Source organism: Acartia tonsa, chromosome 5 (genome assembly GCF_053477335.1).
Source record: "Acartia tonsa isolate MP-2025a chromosome 5, ASM5347733v1, whole genome shotgun sequence".
Lineage (NCBI taxonomy): Eukaryota > Metazoa > Arthropoda > Copepoda > Calanoida > Acartiidae > Acartia > Acartia tonsa.
Window position 1 is genome coordinate 42235449 of NC_137264.1, and position 16589 is coordinate 42252037.

Consider the following 16589-nt stretch of genomic DNA (forward strand, 5'->3'; position numbering starts at 1 on the left):
AGTGAAATCGAAAGATCGGGCCATCTCCCAATGTTTATCGTAGCATAATATCCAAATTTTTAAAATTAATTCATCTCAGGGAGGGAAGAGACATTGAAATATATATTAAACTAGTGTCCAAAGTTTAAAACGTTCTATCATTCACTTGCGTTTATGAAATTTTGATTGTTTGGTGAAACTTAAAACTAGCAGTGTGCAAACTTTTCATCCAGTAACTTCCATTCAAAGGAGAGGTAAATTAACTTGTGAATAGAGAATGTACATTGTACATACACTAGTGGCTGAGCCCCAAGCAACTTTGGGAACTCTATTCGAGGATTGAAAAATAGAATGAAAACTTTCTAAGACTCAAATAAAACCATCTGTAAAGGTTCCCTACAATAAAAAAAACTGAATTGGTTCAGTATTTGTAGAAATGACGAAGACCAAAATACATAACTTTTGTGTCACTTTTGATTCCCGTGACGTCATATAATGAGGAAGATGAGAGGAGAAGTGGAAAAGAAAACCCCTAAAAAAGAGATGGAGAATATGACGTCAAAAGTAGTGCAAAAGTTATGTATTTTGGTCTTCGTCGTAGAAATCTTACAGACAAAAAAAACCTTACTACTTTATATAATTGGATGAATATTTCTTTGTCTTATCCCTTAAAATCCCTGACTTTAACTATAGAAGTAATCAATACTAATCCAGTATCAGAACAGTAAACTATTATGCAGAAATATTAAAGATGTATGTGAGTTCAGCGAGACTATTTTTGTTTTCATCCTTCCTAACTTGTTGGTCTCTATTTGTTATGTTTTTAAGGTATAATTAATCTTATCTCCTTTATCCTTATATTAAAGTAACAGGATGTCTGTGTGTTTGTACCGAAGGATCTCGCTAACCGCTGAACCGATCGGGTTCTCCTTAACAGGGTAGCTTCTCATAGGTCCCGGGAAGGTTTATAACTATTTTGGGGGAGGGTACCACCACCCTCCCAAGAGAAATCGCCCCTAGAAAAAAATACCCCTCCCGAAAAAGAGACTTGAACAAAACATAAACCAATTATTTCTCTAATTAGAAATTTAAAATAAAAAAAACATTCAAAGTGCCACTAGAGGCCTCTAGGGGCGTAGCCGCTAGTTTATTATATAAAAGTAATAAGATTTTTGTCTGTCTTGACATTGTGTGTAAGGCGTAGGATCTTGCTATCCTTTGAGCTGATACGGACCTCCTTACAGTGAAACTTCTTAAAGGTTTATAACTTTTTTGGGGGAAGGTTGCCTCCACAAAATTTGGAGAAATCGCCCCTTAAAAAAATAGCATCCCATCCTTTTTCCCCTTTTAAAACTAAAATTGAAAGTAAAGATTAGACATCCCCCTCCCCCCTCAATAACCTCAACTTCCCTTAGTAACCTATATATTTATCCTATGGCATTATCGACAGTTATCTGAGGATAGCAAGATGAAAAATTATAGAGCCTATTTTATTTTGCCCAAGGAGCTGAACGTCTTGGTCAACAAAAATTTTTTTCATGAATTCTATTTTATTTTTCGTGGACAATCCATACAAAACTTTACTATAAAAATGTTTTTAGTATTGTTTAAAACTGGTTTTAAACCAGCGGAAATTAATCAGATTAGAAATCAAACTAGAAGAATATTTTATCAAACAATATGATACTAAATTGTATCAACAAAATCTTTTATTTAGTCACACAAGCTATTCGGTAGATGATTCTGTATTCTTAAAGGTGATAAGTTATATATTTCAGCCAATACCAACAATGAAATCAATTCCAAATAAAATCTCAAAACCTATGAATGATTTTTAAGCTGTCGTTGGGGGACAACACTTAGTAGAATTGACGACCTTTTTATCTTTTATTTTAGATCTATTTCGCTCGCTGGTTTTACCTTATTTCTGTATTTATTTATTCAAGCTCCAAAGTAATGATAACAACATCCATTAAAGCAAAACTAAAACAAAAAGATAATATTAAGCACATTATTTTAGACACCTTAAATATATTGATTTGTAGAGTAACTTTGCTCCAAATATTGTAAAATTATAAAAATCTTATAAAGGATCAAAATTGTACAAAAAGGGCGCAAATAAATTGACCTTTTTGATTATTTAATATTAGTAGTTTTAGTGCGATAGGATAAAATTTTCTTGCATAAAAATACATTAGAGCTAACAGTATGAATGTATTATGTAGCCCTGTTCAGGTATTTAAAGGGATAAGACAATTGCCGATAAATTGATGTACATCTATAATTATGATTCTTAAAATTGCCACTTCTGAATATTGCAATTAGTGGTTGAAACGTTTGGACACCCAACTAAAAAAACCTATCAACCAAATTCAATTAAGGTCCCCATGGTTGTTAAGCCAACGAATAAGAAAACGTTATCATAAGACTTTTGGGGACTAGTGTAATAAACACCCCAATGTCCCCTCCCTCTCTGAGCCCTGATTCTCTAAAGTTAGGATTCATATGCACATAAAGATTGGAAGTGAGCATCTTTTGGCTAACATTAGATTGGTAAGCTTCGCGTACAGCTTGGAGTATTCTATGTTACACTGTAAGATGACCCGCAATTTTGCAGACACTATACCCAATTGAACTGACGTTGTGGACGTACTAACAGACGTATAACAGAAATATAAACAGAAGTATAAAATCAACGTATTGAAAGCTTTTTTTTCTTTGTATAGAATACCAAAATACTTCCAAAAGTGGTAACTACCACAGAAAAAGTAGAAAATAAGGTATTTTTTATCCATTTTATATGCACAATCATATTATATATATAAGTAGTTTTTTGTCTGAAGCTTAAGATCTCAATAAATTCTGAACCTGTTTTAGGTAAGCTTCAAATAAGGTCCTTTGATGGTTTTATGTTATCATATTTATAGATTTAGGTTTTGGGATGGTTTATGGCTATTTTATAGCCCCTCTCTTCCACTACAAATACAGTTCCCCTAGAAGCTAGGTTCATAGTCGCTAGTTCAAGCATTAATATTTAATGAAAATGATGGCAAATAAAACAAAAAAAATTCTGTGCCTAGAATATCAAAATTCTTCCAAAGGTATTAACTTCTACAGAAAAACCAAAAAAGGTATTATTTTTTTAAACCATACAATAAATGAATAATTTTTTTGCAAATGTTTTACTAGCATAAATAGTTATAATTGTAATAAGCCAAACTTAGCATAATGTTGAATATTTGAGCATGATAATGTTTATATCTTTATATTCCAAAACATTAAACATATCATTAGGCTTAAGGACTTATGCAAATAAAATACACTAGAGGTGGATTCTTAAAAAAAAACTAGGGTCGCTTAGAAAGGCAAAATTATTAGTGAGGCAAAATTGTTTTTGTAAAAAATTCATAGGCAGTGCAGCAATAATATTTAAAAAAATAATTATGTACATATATAAAATGCTGTCAAATTCAAAACAAGTTAAAAATATATTTTTTTATGTAATTTAATTGTAAATGCTACAAAAAAAATATTTTACTGTAGAATAATTCAAACAATTTAAATAAAATTTTAGTTACAGAAAATATCACCAAAAGCAACTTCACCGCCTGCAGAAGTTAAAAATGAAATTATAAATATGGTAGGTGCTTTTCCCGTTCCGGAATCAAAGCTTTTAGTACACGCTTTGATAGTTAAAATGTATGTATAGACAGTTCATGAACTTTTTTTTTTTGAATGCAATATTTGGAACTAAGAATTATAAAATTTTGCAATACCAGACTATTAAATATACATGAAATTCACTAAATTATTAATTTTAAAAATAAAATTCTGCTTGTTTTTAAGGATTTTTCTCTTGGTCGGAGGGATTTTTCTGGCCAATTTGCTATTTTCGACCACGTTATAGTGGGTGAAAATTTCAGGTAAAATATTTCATTGTAGATACTTTTATTTAGAAGCATAGCTATTCTACAAGTTATAGGATAATCCACTTTGGAAAATATTTTTAAAAGGCTAGAAGTGAATATAGAAGCTAAGAGGTTTATAATTATTAAATATCGTATTTTTCTTATGACTAGCGCTTACACACCTAGATGCCTCTAGGGGCACTTGAGGAGGGGGGACTTGAATTCGATTTCTCTTGGGAGGGTGGTGGTTCCCTCTACCAAAATAGTTAAAAACCTTTCCAGGACCTATGAGAAGCTACCCTGTTAAGGAGAACCCGATCGGTTCAGCGGTTATCGAGATCATTCGATACAAACAAACAGACATCGTTCTACTTTGTATTACAGACTAGCGGCTACGCCCCTAGAGGCCTCTAGTGGCACTTTGAATGTTTTTTTTTTATTTAAAATATCTAATTACAGAAATAATTGGTTTATGTTTCGTTGGAGTCTCTTTTCGGGAGGGGTAATTTTTTTCTAGGGGCGATTTCTCCTGATAGGGTGGTGGTACCCTCCCCCAAAATAGTTATAAACCTTCCCGGGACTTATGAGAAGCTACCCTGTTAAGGAGAACCCGATCGGTTCAGCGGTAAGCGAGATCCTTCGCTACAAACAAACAGACAGACAAAAAAGACAGACAGACATCATTCTACTTTGTATTACATTTTAGCATTTCTCCGTTAAACTTCAATCTAATCTTGGATTCACATTACCTTATTTTTTAGGAATTCTTTCAACTTCATAGACTGCTAGTGTAAAAACACACTGTTACTGTTATATAAGGATATTTTCTTTAGAATGTTGGGGGACAGATACAATATTACAGTAGCAACTCAAGCCTCATTTGATAGGCTTATTGATATAATACAGGTATGTTTTCAACCTTCAACCAATTTCAGATTTAAATCAGGCAAAATAGAAGATGCTAGAGAGCATTGACTGCATGGTTTTTATCTTAAAGTATATAAGAATATTGTTTTATACCGTTTATGGGCCAAGACATTCACTATTATATTAATTCATTTGACATAGCGGCATAATTACCAATGAAAGAAACTCTTTATAGTGCCTATAAAAATTACGTCATATAATACAAGAAACCAATGACAGGCCAATACACAAATAAATTACCAATAAATTTTAATTGACCAATGACAGGCCAGTATACATTTTAATCGACAAATGGCCAGTCTTTTTTTATAGGCACTGTATAAAAACTATAAATTTTTTACTTTTTGAGAATTGAACTCAGCGGCCTCCCAACTCATAAAAGAGACTTTTACGCTTTAAACAAAAGTCGCTTATAATTATAAAGTGTTATTAAAGAGTACAATATAAATTAAATTTTAACAGAAGATTGACATATAGTATATATTTGTAGTTATCTAAAAGTTGGGACGGACCTATGTCAGTAGCAATTTTCATCATTGATATTGAATTCTCTGCAATTAAGGTAAAACATATGGATTTTAAAAGGGGAATTGAATGAAACTTTAGGTGTCAATAAATATGTACCAATAGATTGAAACCTAAACGGGCGTATACTTTATTCTAAATTGTACATCGTTTTAGAGAAATATTTTTTTTTATCTATGCTGTTTATATAAAGCGAAAATTAGTTGGATTCGAAATCGCAGTGAAAAAAAAACTTCTAATATTTTCTTTGTAACATTCTTACTATTATTATTGCTCTTGGGATATTGTTGGTACGAAATAGTCTTGAACCTTTCCAGAAATTTTATTAGTTGTTTAACGATTTGTTAAAGTCAAAAGGACACAAATTCTTATATTTTTTAAAGGTTCTGATAGAATATTTGCGAGAATGCCATAAAAATCTTCGGGAAAATGCTGCCTTCAGTTTTATATATCCATTAGAACATCCTCCTGTTATAAAGGTTATACGTAACTATTTTTTTAGTAAGGTTTTTTGTTTGTACATTAAGATCTCGTATCCCACTGAAAGCTTTAGATCTCCATTCAAGTAAAGCATACGTCCCTTCGTGGATTTATTTTAAATTTAAGTCTTGGGTTAGTTTTAGTCTAATTTAATTCCCTCCCGATCCCCTAGATGCTAGGGGCGAATCTTCTAGTATTTATCGTATAATTTTATTGGCCACCACACGCAGCTCACAAACTCCCCACCGCCTCCATTCTGAACAAGGGTTTTTAGGTTGATTATTACACAAATATCACAATAAAGTTTTTTTCTACATGAAATGTATGAAATTATATTTTTTGGAGAAAAAAAAAATTAAAACAAGCCATCTCATCACAAATTTTTCTGTCTGCTAGAAATTAAGTTTATTGATACTTGTGTGCTTTATTCAAAACTTAGCGAGTTAGCGGCAATGATGCGGTAGTACCCAAGGTCAGTCAGAACCTGCTAAATTCTTGCACATTCCCTTTAAGGCAGTACCCAAAGCAAGGACGTCCAAGGGGGCGGGTAAAGTGGGGATTTTACTCCCGGGGTAAAAATTTAGGGGGGGTGGGAAATTTGTGGCGCGCTTCGCGCGCCATGTTACCCCCCCACAAAAAAAAAATAACCCCCCCCTTAAATAAAAAAGCTTGGACGCCCCTGACCCAAAGACCGAGACTCCTAAAGATTGAATATTCGATCCATTGTCACCTTTCTTACTCCCATGGCGTATCGCAGTGTCAGCAGAAAGAGCCGCAAAAATATAAGCAAAAATTCCACAGGCAATTACGAAAGGTTATTGGAGGTCAAAATGGGCTTCGATCATGATACTCTAAAAAATATTAAATAGGACTAAAATTGAACAGAGAACATAGTTTCAGATTAGATTTTGAAAAAAAGTTATTTTATTTTTATTGCGAAAAGTTCTTTTAAAGGGTTAAGTAGACATTGGAGGGATTTAGATATCAAAAGCATATATTTAGAATATGTTTTAAAAATGACAATAATTTAAGTATTTTTTTATTTTTAGGATTTTAGTGTTGTTAAAAGTTATTTGTCTGACTGTGCCAATCCAAAACCACTTGTAGAAGCATTACAAAAGTAAGCACAATATTGAATATTATTTTTTAAAGAAATCTATATTAAAAAAATAGTAAAAGTGTAGCAAAATTCATATGAAGGAATGTATAATTTACGCTAAGAACATTAAAATGTAATACAATAATTCTCTGTAGCTACCTATAATGAAAATTGAACTATGAAACTGTACCGGACTGTAATGAATCTGTTATATAAGCAACCCAGACGGACGGACAGCCATTACTATTAGAGAAACTGCACTACTTAAAGATACGCATTTTAACTTTTTTTTTAGAAAAGTGTTTACACCTTTATATAAGAAATGGAGAGATAAATATAAATATCCACAGAATCATTTAAGGTAAACAATTTTCTCTATTCATTCAAATCCGGTGGATAGCATCGTATTATATCCAGCTTTCTACGAATATAAAAATGTACAATCATAAGATTAAAACCAGTTTTTTTAGCCGGTGCCTCGGGGCTAAAAAAACTATTTTTAAACTCATAATTGTAAATTTTATATCCGCGGAAAGCCGTTTATAATACGATGCGAGAAATAACTATTAATTCATTTATAACATACAAATATGTTCAGTCGAATTTTAAAAAATGATCAAACATGGGATGTGATATTGTTCATTTAAGTTCTTGTTATCTTGCAATAACCAGAAATGGTTAATCCGGTAATTTTCGACCTATCTTCATAAAATGACCTTTATCTCCATGTTATTTTCAAATGACAGAAAAAAACCTCAAAGCAAATTTGTTCGTTATCAAATTGCCTACAAAAAAGTATAACATTTTATGAGATGAATTTTAAGGGTATTTTTTTCAAAAAAAACCGAAAAATTACCGGATTAGCCCCCCCCCCTCACGGGCCTAGTTATTCCATAAAAATAAGACGGATTCGTGGCCATACTGCAATAACTGTTTTTGTTTAATATACATAGAAGATTTTGCCGTTTTAATAATAGACCAGTCTAATATTATTATAATAAAAATAATTGTAGGAATTTAGCCAGGGAAACAAGTCTGACGGCCTATACGATGTCTCTAGACGTGGATATTATTCTCTCACCAGGGGCCACTCAACAATTGAGGTATTCAAAACACCATAAACAAGGATGAAAACATCCATAACTAGAGAAGCACTAAGATTATGCAAACAAATCAAAGAAATCACGAATATTTTTGTCTTTTAAAGCATGAACGACAGACAGTTGGACAAAAAAGTATTGACTAGATTCGCACAGATCATGAGAATCTTGACTGAAAATTTCAGCAATCTTTCTTAAGTAGCATCTGAGAAAATCACATTTCCCAATAACGTTACGGACTGATTGACATACAAACTGTATTATAAAGTAGCTTCGCTACCCTCAATACACAAAGCTGTTGAAAGATAAATAAATATTTTTTATATTTGTAGTGATTTTGTCAAAACAGACGAGGCAAAATGTAAAAAGGTTAATTAATTGCATATTCTTTCTCATTTAAACTTATTTCATACTTTAAAGGTTAATCCTTATCTAAATATTATATTTTTTATCAGTGTGTTTTTACATTAGCTGCTTATGAAGTTGAAAGAATACCTAAAAATAAGGTGAGCAAATTAAAAAGTCGATCTTCTTTAAAATATAAATTATCATCTGGGGGTATTTTTCCTGTGAAGGAGAACCATATCAATTCAGCGTTAGAGAGATACCATGGGAGATGAGAGGGTATAGGTACCCAGCCCCCCTCCCCCCACAATTTGTTTAACCTTCCCTGGACCTGTAATAAGATTCACTGTAAAGGAGAACCATGTCGGTTCAGGGATTATAGATTATCAGGCTGAAGAGAGACAGTAAAACTATTTTTATATACAAAAAATAAACGATTAGAGCTAACCATTAAGTACGGACGAGCGTACATACCTTCAGACTGGCCAGCCAATTTTGAAAATAAAAAACGTACATAACGTACACAAAAAAAATACGTTACGTACATAAAAAAAGTAAAAAAACGTACAAAAATCGTACATTCCTAATAAAAATAAGTTAAATAATTTCCTAGTTACCTATTATCAATACATTTAAGTCTACTAGCAGCTACCTGTAACGGAGAACCATAGCGAACTGACAGACACAAGATATCCTATTACTCTATTCAAAAGAACTAGCGTCTACGCTCCTAAAGGCCTCTAGGGGCACTTGAGGAGGGGAGAGTTGAATTCAATAAAAAAAACATGGATGACAACATACATAAGTAGCGAAGCTCAAAAGTTATTTATAGACATCTGGAAAAAAATTAACTTAAAATCGCAATTAAAATTCATTTTTGGGGGGAGGAGGTAGTTTTTTTTTCTAAAGTCAATTTCTCTTGGGAGGGTGGATGGTGACACTCTTCCCCAAAATAGTTATAAAACTTCCAAAAACCTATGAGAAGCTATCCTGTTAAGGAGAACCATATCGGTTCCGTGGTTAGCGAGATTCTTTGGTTCAAACAAACAGACATTCTTTTATTATGTACAAAGTATATCCTATTATAAGGACCAGCGACTACGCCCTTAGAGGCCTCTAGAGGAACTTGATTAGGGGGGGGGGAGTTGAATTCAAAAACCCATTTTTTTATTTAAAAATAAAAAGTAAAAAACAAGGATGACAACATCCTTAAGTAGCGAAGCTATAAACTATAGAGTAGTGTCGTAAAAAATAAGCATTTAACTTATTTAAATAAATCACAAAACCTTTTAAAAATATATAATAACGTGAAAATCTAGGAATAAATTCAGCCCCCAAACCAATAAGCAAATCTCAATGAAATTTAGTGGAAGTATTAAGAATGAAAACTAATACAATCCCTGAAAATTACAACCGTCTATCAGGAATATGAGTTGTGAAAATCACAAAAACCTATACATCTAGGAATCGATCTAGCACTGCAACAAATAGACAAACCTTAAAGAAACTTTTTGAAAATATGTAGAATGTGAATTTATTTATTCCCTGAAAATTTCAGCCGTCTATCTTGAATAGAAGTCGAGAAAACCATGAAAAAAAGAAAATCTAGGAATAGATCTAGCACCCAACCAAAAGGCAAATCTCAATGAAAATATGTAGAATGTGAACTTATTTAATCAAAAAACAGGAGCCGAGAAAATCACGTTTCTCCGATAGCATAACGGACTGACAAAGTGATTATAGAGTAGCTTCGCTAATAATTTTTTTAGTGAGGGAAGGGGGAGTAGACCACCCCCATTTCTGATTTCAATTTTAAAAAGAAAGAAAAAATAGGGGAAGGGTTGTGATTTTTTTCTAAGAGTAGTTTCTCTTGGGAGGGTGGTTGTACCCTCTCCCAGGACCTATGAGAAGCTACCCTGTAAAAGAGAACCATATCGGTTTAGCGGTTAGCGAGACCCTTCGGTACAAATAAACTGACAGAGACATACATCCTGTTATTACGTACTAAGTATATTCTATTAAATAAAGTAGTAAGTTTTTTGTCTGATGCTTAAGATTTTCATAACTACTTCACACAGTTACCGAGATGGTTTTAGGCTATTTTTCTACCATTTTGAATACAGGTTCTTGAAGGGATATGGAAGGACAGAGAAAATAGCCTACAACCTCACAAAGATCATGTCGGTTCAGCAGTTAGCGAGATTCTTTGTTACAGAAAAAAAAGGATTTATAGGATAAACATATAATAGGATATAGGGTTATTTTGTCTATTGCTAAAGATCTCAGAAAATACTAGTCTTTAATACAATGTAAATCAATGCCTGTCTGTCTAAAGCTTAAGATCTTGGTAACCGCTGAACAGATTGGGTTCTAAATTCTAATCTTCAGGGAATATATCTACTAGTCCTGTGGTAGTTTTAGGCTATTTTCTTAGAGTGTGGGAAACCCACCCCCCCCCCAAAAAAAAAATCAACCACCCCTCAATTTATTTTTGTAAACTAATGCAAATCAGCGGGGTGGGGGAACCCCCACCGCACCCTGGGGCGAAGCCTAAATGAAAAAAATAATCACAATCTTTTTTTATATTTTTTTTTGACAAATTTCCAACAAACGATTCTATAAAAGAGGGATACGAAGCCTCTAATCCTAGTAGAAAGTAAAAAGCTTTAAGTGTCCCTCCCCCAAAGAAAATAGCAAAAACCATCACAGGACAATTAGGTATATTCCAAGAAAAGTAGAGCACAATAGGTTCAGTGGTTACTGAGATATTAAGCTTCTGATATACAGACGGACAAGCAGACAGACAGACATCATTCTACTTTGCATTATAGATAATATACTATTTTTGTAATACTTTTTGTACAAATAAATACAAATAAATACACAAATACTTTTATACTTATATTTTATTCTTATTCTTTAAAAACTTAAGATACCAAAAAATAAGACTTCTTAATCCTACACTGTGCACTATATGATATCTCGGAAAATTTACCCAAGTATATAAAGAATTTGAAAAAAATTATCGTAAAATCTATTAAAGGGGTAGTAGCATGAAATGCATTTAAACTTGAATTTAGTCAACTGCATATCTCTTTCTGTTCAATAGTTTAAACTATATCTATAGGACATATATTTCAAATCCATAAATTTAAACTGTAAGTTCTAATAACATATATGCATAATTTACATACATATTTTTGTTCTATGAAAATTGAAGATATTATTGAATTTATTTAAATAATACACCTATTGTTTTTGCAAAAAATTTCGTACAAAACATACAAATTACTTTTCTGCTAATATTTGATTCTTATTATTTTTAAAAAAACGTAAAACGTACAAAAATACAAATTTCAAAATACGTTACGTACACATATCAAAATAACGTCCAGAACGTACACAGCTTCGATGCGTAACGTACAAAACGTACACTCTGGCCAGTCTGTACCTTAATTAAAGAAAAAGTTTCTTTTGCAAGCGGAAATAGTAAACTTAAATCATAATATTTACAAAATTTTAGTGCAGTTGATATAGAAATCATTTGAAATCTTGTTTAGAATTGAGTTTGAGTAGTGTGAGAATTACGCAGACAGTGAGGAACTAACTTTCATCTTTTTCCAGGATCAACTATTATTTCTACTGAAGCAGCAACGAGCTCAACCATTCCATCATGTTATCAATAAATCTTGCCAGCATGCTACTAATTTTACCCTGTAAGTAATATGGCGTCAACTTGTCAACAAGTTTGATTAATAAGCTGAACTGGATCATTCTAAACATATAACTTTAAAAATCCTTCTCTCAGAAGGTGTCATGTTGAGAATTGGGGGGTTTAAAAACTAAGTGTTGTTGAAAAATTGACATGAGTACAATATCATATTTTTCCACCAAAAAAATACAATAATATCTTACTTTTAATCAAGTCTGAAGTTGCTGAAAATATTTGAGACTTGTACAAAAAGTAATTACAGGTCTTTTCGGCTACGATGAATAAGTTGCTTAGCGTTTAAGATCATGGTAAACCATTTTAATGTCCAGTTTTATGAAAATCAGACAACTCTTTTATATCTACAATACAGCAGAACCAACAATCACAAATATTCCAACATAAAAAAATAAAATTTCAGATTTGAGGAAAGCTTACGCAAGAACTCTAACTCAACATCTGTAGAAATAATCCATACAGCTGAATTTGAATTTCTCTATGAACCATTCTACCTTTCTCTAAACTCAGGTACCATACCATGCAGGGAGGGACGGCACATTGGACTCTAAATTATACTGGTACCCAAAGTTTTATATCAGCGTTATTTTATTCGAAAGCTCAAAAAACTTCGGGTACTTTTATAAATTTCCATTGGTTTTGTAAGAACCATAAAGGACTAGCAAAGTACACAAAAATCATGGAGAGACAAACAGACATCATCTTCTTTTTAGAGTCAGAGAGAGAAGACAATGAACTGTTTATTACACTAGTCCCCAAAATCCTATCATAACGTTTTCTTATTCGTTAACTTAACAACTTTGTGGACTTTAGTGAATTTTGATTGGTTGGTTCATGATGTTAAGTATCCAAACGTCTAACTCTAAACCACTAATTTTAATCTACGGAAGGGGTAATTTTGTGTATCATCATGTAAATCAAGTTACCGGCCATAGGCTTATCCCTTATTTTTCCTAGCTTAGAGTAGATATTTGCCATAAAAATCTTTACTAGAAGTTTCAGTCATACACATATAATATATATATGTAATCAGCTCTGAAACAAAGCATAGAATTTGATGTGCCCAAGAGCAATACAAGAATGACAGAAGAAATTTAAATGATAGAGCAACTAATAAAATTTAACCTATTTAGTGCCAAAATATGAAGAAAGATTTCTTGGTTATGGTTTCACAAGAAATACACAGGTATTTTAAAACAAAGTTAGAAACTAAAAATCTCTGAAACTGCCACAATAAAGTAATATTATAAATTTAGATTTTTCTTAATAAAATGAGAACAAGTATGTCAATAAGAAGCGTAGCAAGGGCAAGCTAATTATTTTGTAGTAAATTCAGGTGTCGTGAGGGATAAGCTTTGACAATAACGTGGTAATAAAATGCAGGGTGCCCATGTCATTAACATTCCATTGCCCCCTCCCTCCCTGAGTGTGTAAAATTTTATGCTTGTTAATTGCTATTCTATCGGTTACGCCCCTATAGGCTCTTTCTCTTGAATTGGTTGTGGTCACTCCCCCAAAATAGTTTTTAAACCTTCCCAGGACCTATGAAAAGCTACTAACATTGTAAACTAGATCAAAAAGGTTCAACGGTTAGCATAATCCTTTGGTACAACCAGACATCCTGTTACTTTTATATAAAAATCAAACTTACAAAGGTTTTGTGTAAATTATTTGCCCCCTTCGAATACAAAGCACCTGGAAGCTAGGGATTGTACTGACATAACGATGGAGTTTTTTTCTAGACCTACGAGTTGTCTGTTGGGGGATGGAGCTTTAAAGTTCTCAGTCCTGTCTACCTTGTACATTTAGGAATTAAGATAAGTAAGGTAAGAAGCATTCGTTATCCTTTTCGTTCTTCCATTTTTTTAAGCTACGGTTCAGGAGAGTTCCGCAGGGGCTATATATTAGTTATTTATCGAATCGTATTGTAAACAACTTTCATGGATATAAAAATGAACATTTATAAATTTAAAACCAGTGTTGATTGAACATTTTTTTATTCGTAGCAAACTGGATATAATGCGTGCATTACATAAATTTTTCAGTGTGGTTGAGATCCGGTTCTTATCCACCCGGATATAGGTTTCGAAGCCATACTGGAAAAGTTATTCTAAAATTAGTAGGGGGAGTAGTTATGGTCCGGCCTTGTTAAGCAGAACTAACCAATATCCCATTTTTTTTAAATAAATAAAAAATAAGGTAGGGGGGGGGGGGGGTAAGTTTGTTTGTTTATTAGGTACTTTAGGTTAGGTTGTATTTGGTAATAAATGATTAGGACACCGAAGGTATAAAAAATAGAAATAAAATAATAAACTCTATTTTTCTTTTTATTTATAAGATAAGGGGGGGGGGGGAAATGTTCATTGCTAGACAAAACTTTGTGTGAAAACACCTTAACCTATAGTCTTCTTATAAATTAAAAGAATAATATAAATTTTTTCTAGAAAAAGCCGTACTGGCGGGTCAAGCAAAACAATGAAAACAGCAAAATCTTCAGAAAGTTTAAGAATGAAGTAAAAGCCAGATATCATACTGTGGAAATAAAAGAAGTTGCATCAACGTCCAAATCTAAGAAAAACAAAAGATAAAAATTAATGTAAACATTTCTTAAGAAATAAATAACTCGTAAAATAAATATTCTATGGAATTACTTTTTCCTTCTTGAAAAATAAAAAAATATTAGGTACGTTTTCTCGAAATATCAGACTACAGTTACACTAAAAAATAGAGCAAATTATAAAATTCAAAATTTTTGCATATTAAAAATGAAGCTTTTCTTTACATGGTGGCGAGTTAATCAGAGAAGGAAAGGTAGGAGAATGACATGACCCCCCCCCCCCTCCCACACAGAATTATCTACTAACATTTATAAATAAAGGGGGGGGGGGGGGTAAAATGTGGTGACTCGGGCCACGACATACCAGCAATTTTATTTTGGATGCTACACCCTTAGTTTTAGAGATAATTGGGTAAAATCTTTTGGGCTGGGTCACTAATAACCCCAAGTTTTGGTATCTTTAAAAAAAAAAACGGCGGCGGGACCGCCGCCGTTTTCCGCCGCCACCAAAACAATTTTTTTATTGCATTTCTCGCCGAATTAGGCAATTTGGAATCATTTGAGACCATGTTATTTTTTTCAAAAAATTTTCCCCTTACAAGCACCCCCGTGGGGGAACTTTATTCTCGTTTATCAAGGTATATCTTAAATTCAGTACTTCCCCTGTGCTTTTGAAGATATTGGAACAAAATCTTTTTTGATTCCAAATTGCCTAATTCGGCCAGAAATACAAAAAAAAAATTTTTTGGTGGCGGCGGAAAACGGCGGCTGGCGGTGGGAACGGCGGTCCCGCCGCCGTTTTTTGAAAGATACCAAAACTTAGGGTTATTAGTGACCCAGCCCAAAAGATTTTACCCAATTATCTCTAAAACTAAGGGTGTAGCATCCAAAATAAAATTGCTGGTATGTCGTGGCCCGAGTCACCACATTTTACCCCCCCCCCCTTTTAAGGAAAAAATTATCTTTATAATTTGTCTTGAAAATGTAAGAATCAAAAAATTGATGTATCTGAAAAAAATATTCAAGATGATAAAACAAGAATAGTTATTTCTCGCATCGTATTATAACCGGCTTTCCGCGGATATAGAAAGTACAATTATGAGATTAAAACTGGTTTTAATCTTATGATTGTACATTTCTATATTCGTAGAAAGCTGGATAAAATACGATGCTAGACATAGTTTTTTCGTATGGATGAGAACCGGTTCCTATCAACCGGATTCGAATGAATGCGAGAAAACATTTTATATTTTTTGGGTTACAATATTTATTTAAATTATCAATGTCTTTCTAAAATACATAAAAACAAATCCACTGATAAATTGCAAGTACAAAAATGAATAATAACTAGGCATAACGTTCAACGAAAATTCTTATTTTAAAAGCTTTTTATATAGAGAGGAACCTTTCTGCACTAGTATTATATGTTCCAAACTTTGATACTAGTGTTTTGAGAATAGTTTATTTTTATCAAAAGCCTATTACTGTAAACAATACCTACTATTACTGTAAACGATCAAAAGTAAAAATAAAAAAAAGTATTTATGGAATTAATGTTACATTGATATTTTTTCAGTTTCCCTCAAAGTGTATTTTTTTAACTCACAGGGGTATGTTAGGTTATATTGGGAGCGATGTATTCCCGCATGTTTAGGGCACCGCAACAGGGGTTTAGGCAAAGGCATGAATGACCCCCATCCTATTTTAATTTATTTTCAAAAGGGGGATCCTGTGCTCGTTGTACACTTTAAGGGAATATAATAACTCTTCAAAAAAATGAATACATAATAATCACATATATACGTAAAAAAAAAATAAGGTACTAAGACATTTTATGTCAATTTCTCTAAAAATACAGTATATTTATAAGCGTACACTTTTCAATTTTGTTATCAGGGACATTTAACATTGTTTTTAATTAAGGGGGGGGGGGGGGGGGGGG

The 16589-nt window shown here is 32.6% G+C and overlaps 1 protein-coding gene and 1 long non-coding RNA gene across 2 annotated transcripts; both read left to right on the forward strand.

Annotated features, from left to right (window-relative positions):
• Positions 1 to 697: 697 nt before the first annotated feature.
• On the forward strand, positions 698 to 3113 carry LOC145319568 (uncharacterized). Its single transcript, XR_013879950.1, has 4 exons — positions 698 to 807; positions 1697 to 1736; positions 2706 to 2759; positions 3060 to 3113. It is a non-coding gene; the product is annotated as an uncharacterized LOC145319568 (long non-coding RNA).
• Positions 3114 to 3557: 444 nt separating this feature from the next.
• On the forward strand, positions 3558 to 14725 carry LOC145319552 (beta-1,4-glucuronyltransferase 1-like). The gene is made up of 15 exons (XM_080161759.1): positions 3558 to 3619; positions 3826 to 3902; positions 4721 to 4793; positions 5305 to 5376; positions 5723 to 5818; positions 6869 to 6939; positions 7214 to 7279; positions 7932 to 8021; positions 8351 to 8387; positions 8474 to 8524; positions 11988 to 12079; positions 12494 to 12600; positions 13224 to 13276; positions 13833 to 13916; positions 14535 to 14725. The coding sequence occupies exons 1-15, from the start codon at positions 3617 to 3619 to the stop codon at positions 14676 to 14678; spliced, it is 1116 nt and encodes a 371-aa protein (XP_080017885.1). The 5' UTR covers positions 3558 to 3616; the 3' UTR covers positions 14679 to 14725.
• The last annotated feature ends 1864 nt before the right edge of the window (positions 14726 to 16589 follow it).

Bases quoted from the DNA above. Each gene is read 5' to 3' on its own strand.
- LOC145319552 (XM_080161759.1), top strand. The intron at 7,280-7,931 runs GTAAACAATTTT...AAATAATTGTAG, and splicing joins TATCCACAGAATCATTTAAG to GAATTTAGCCAGGGAAACAA. The intron at 8,022-8,350 runs GTATTCAAAACA...TTATATTTGTAG, and splicing joins GGGGCCACTCAACAATTGAG to TGATTTTGTCAAAACAGACG.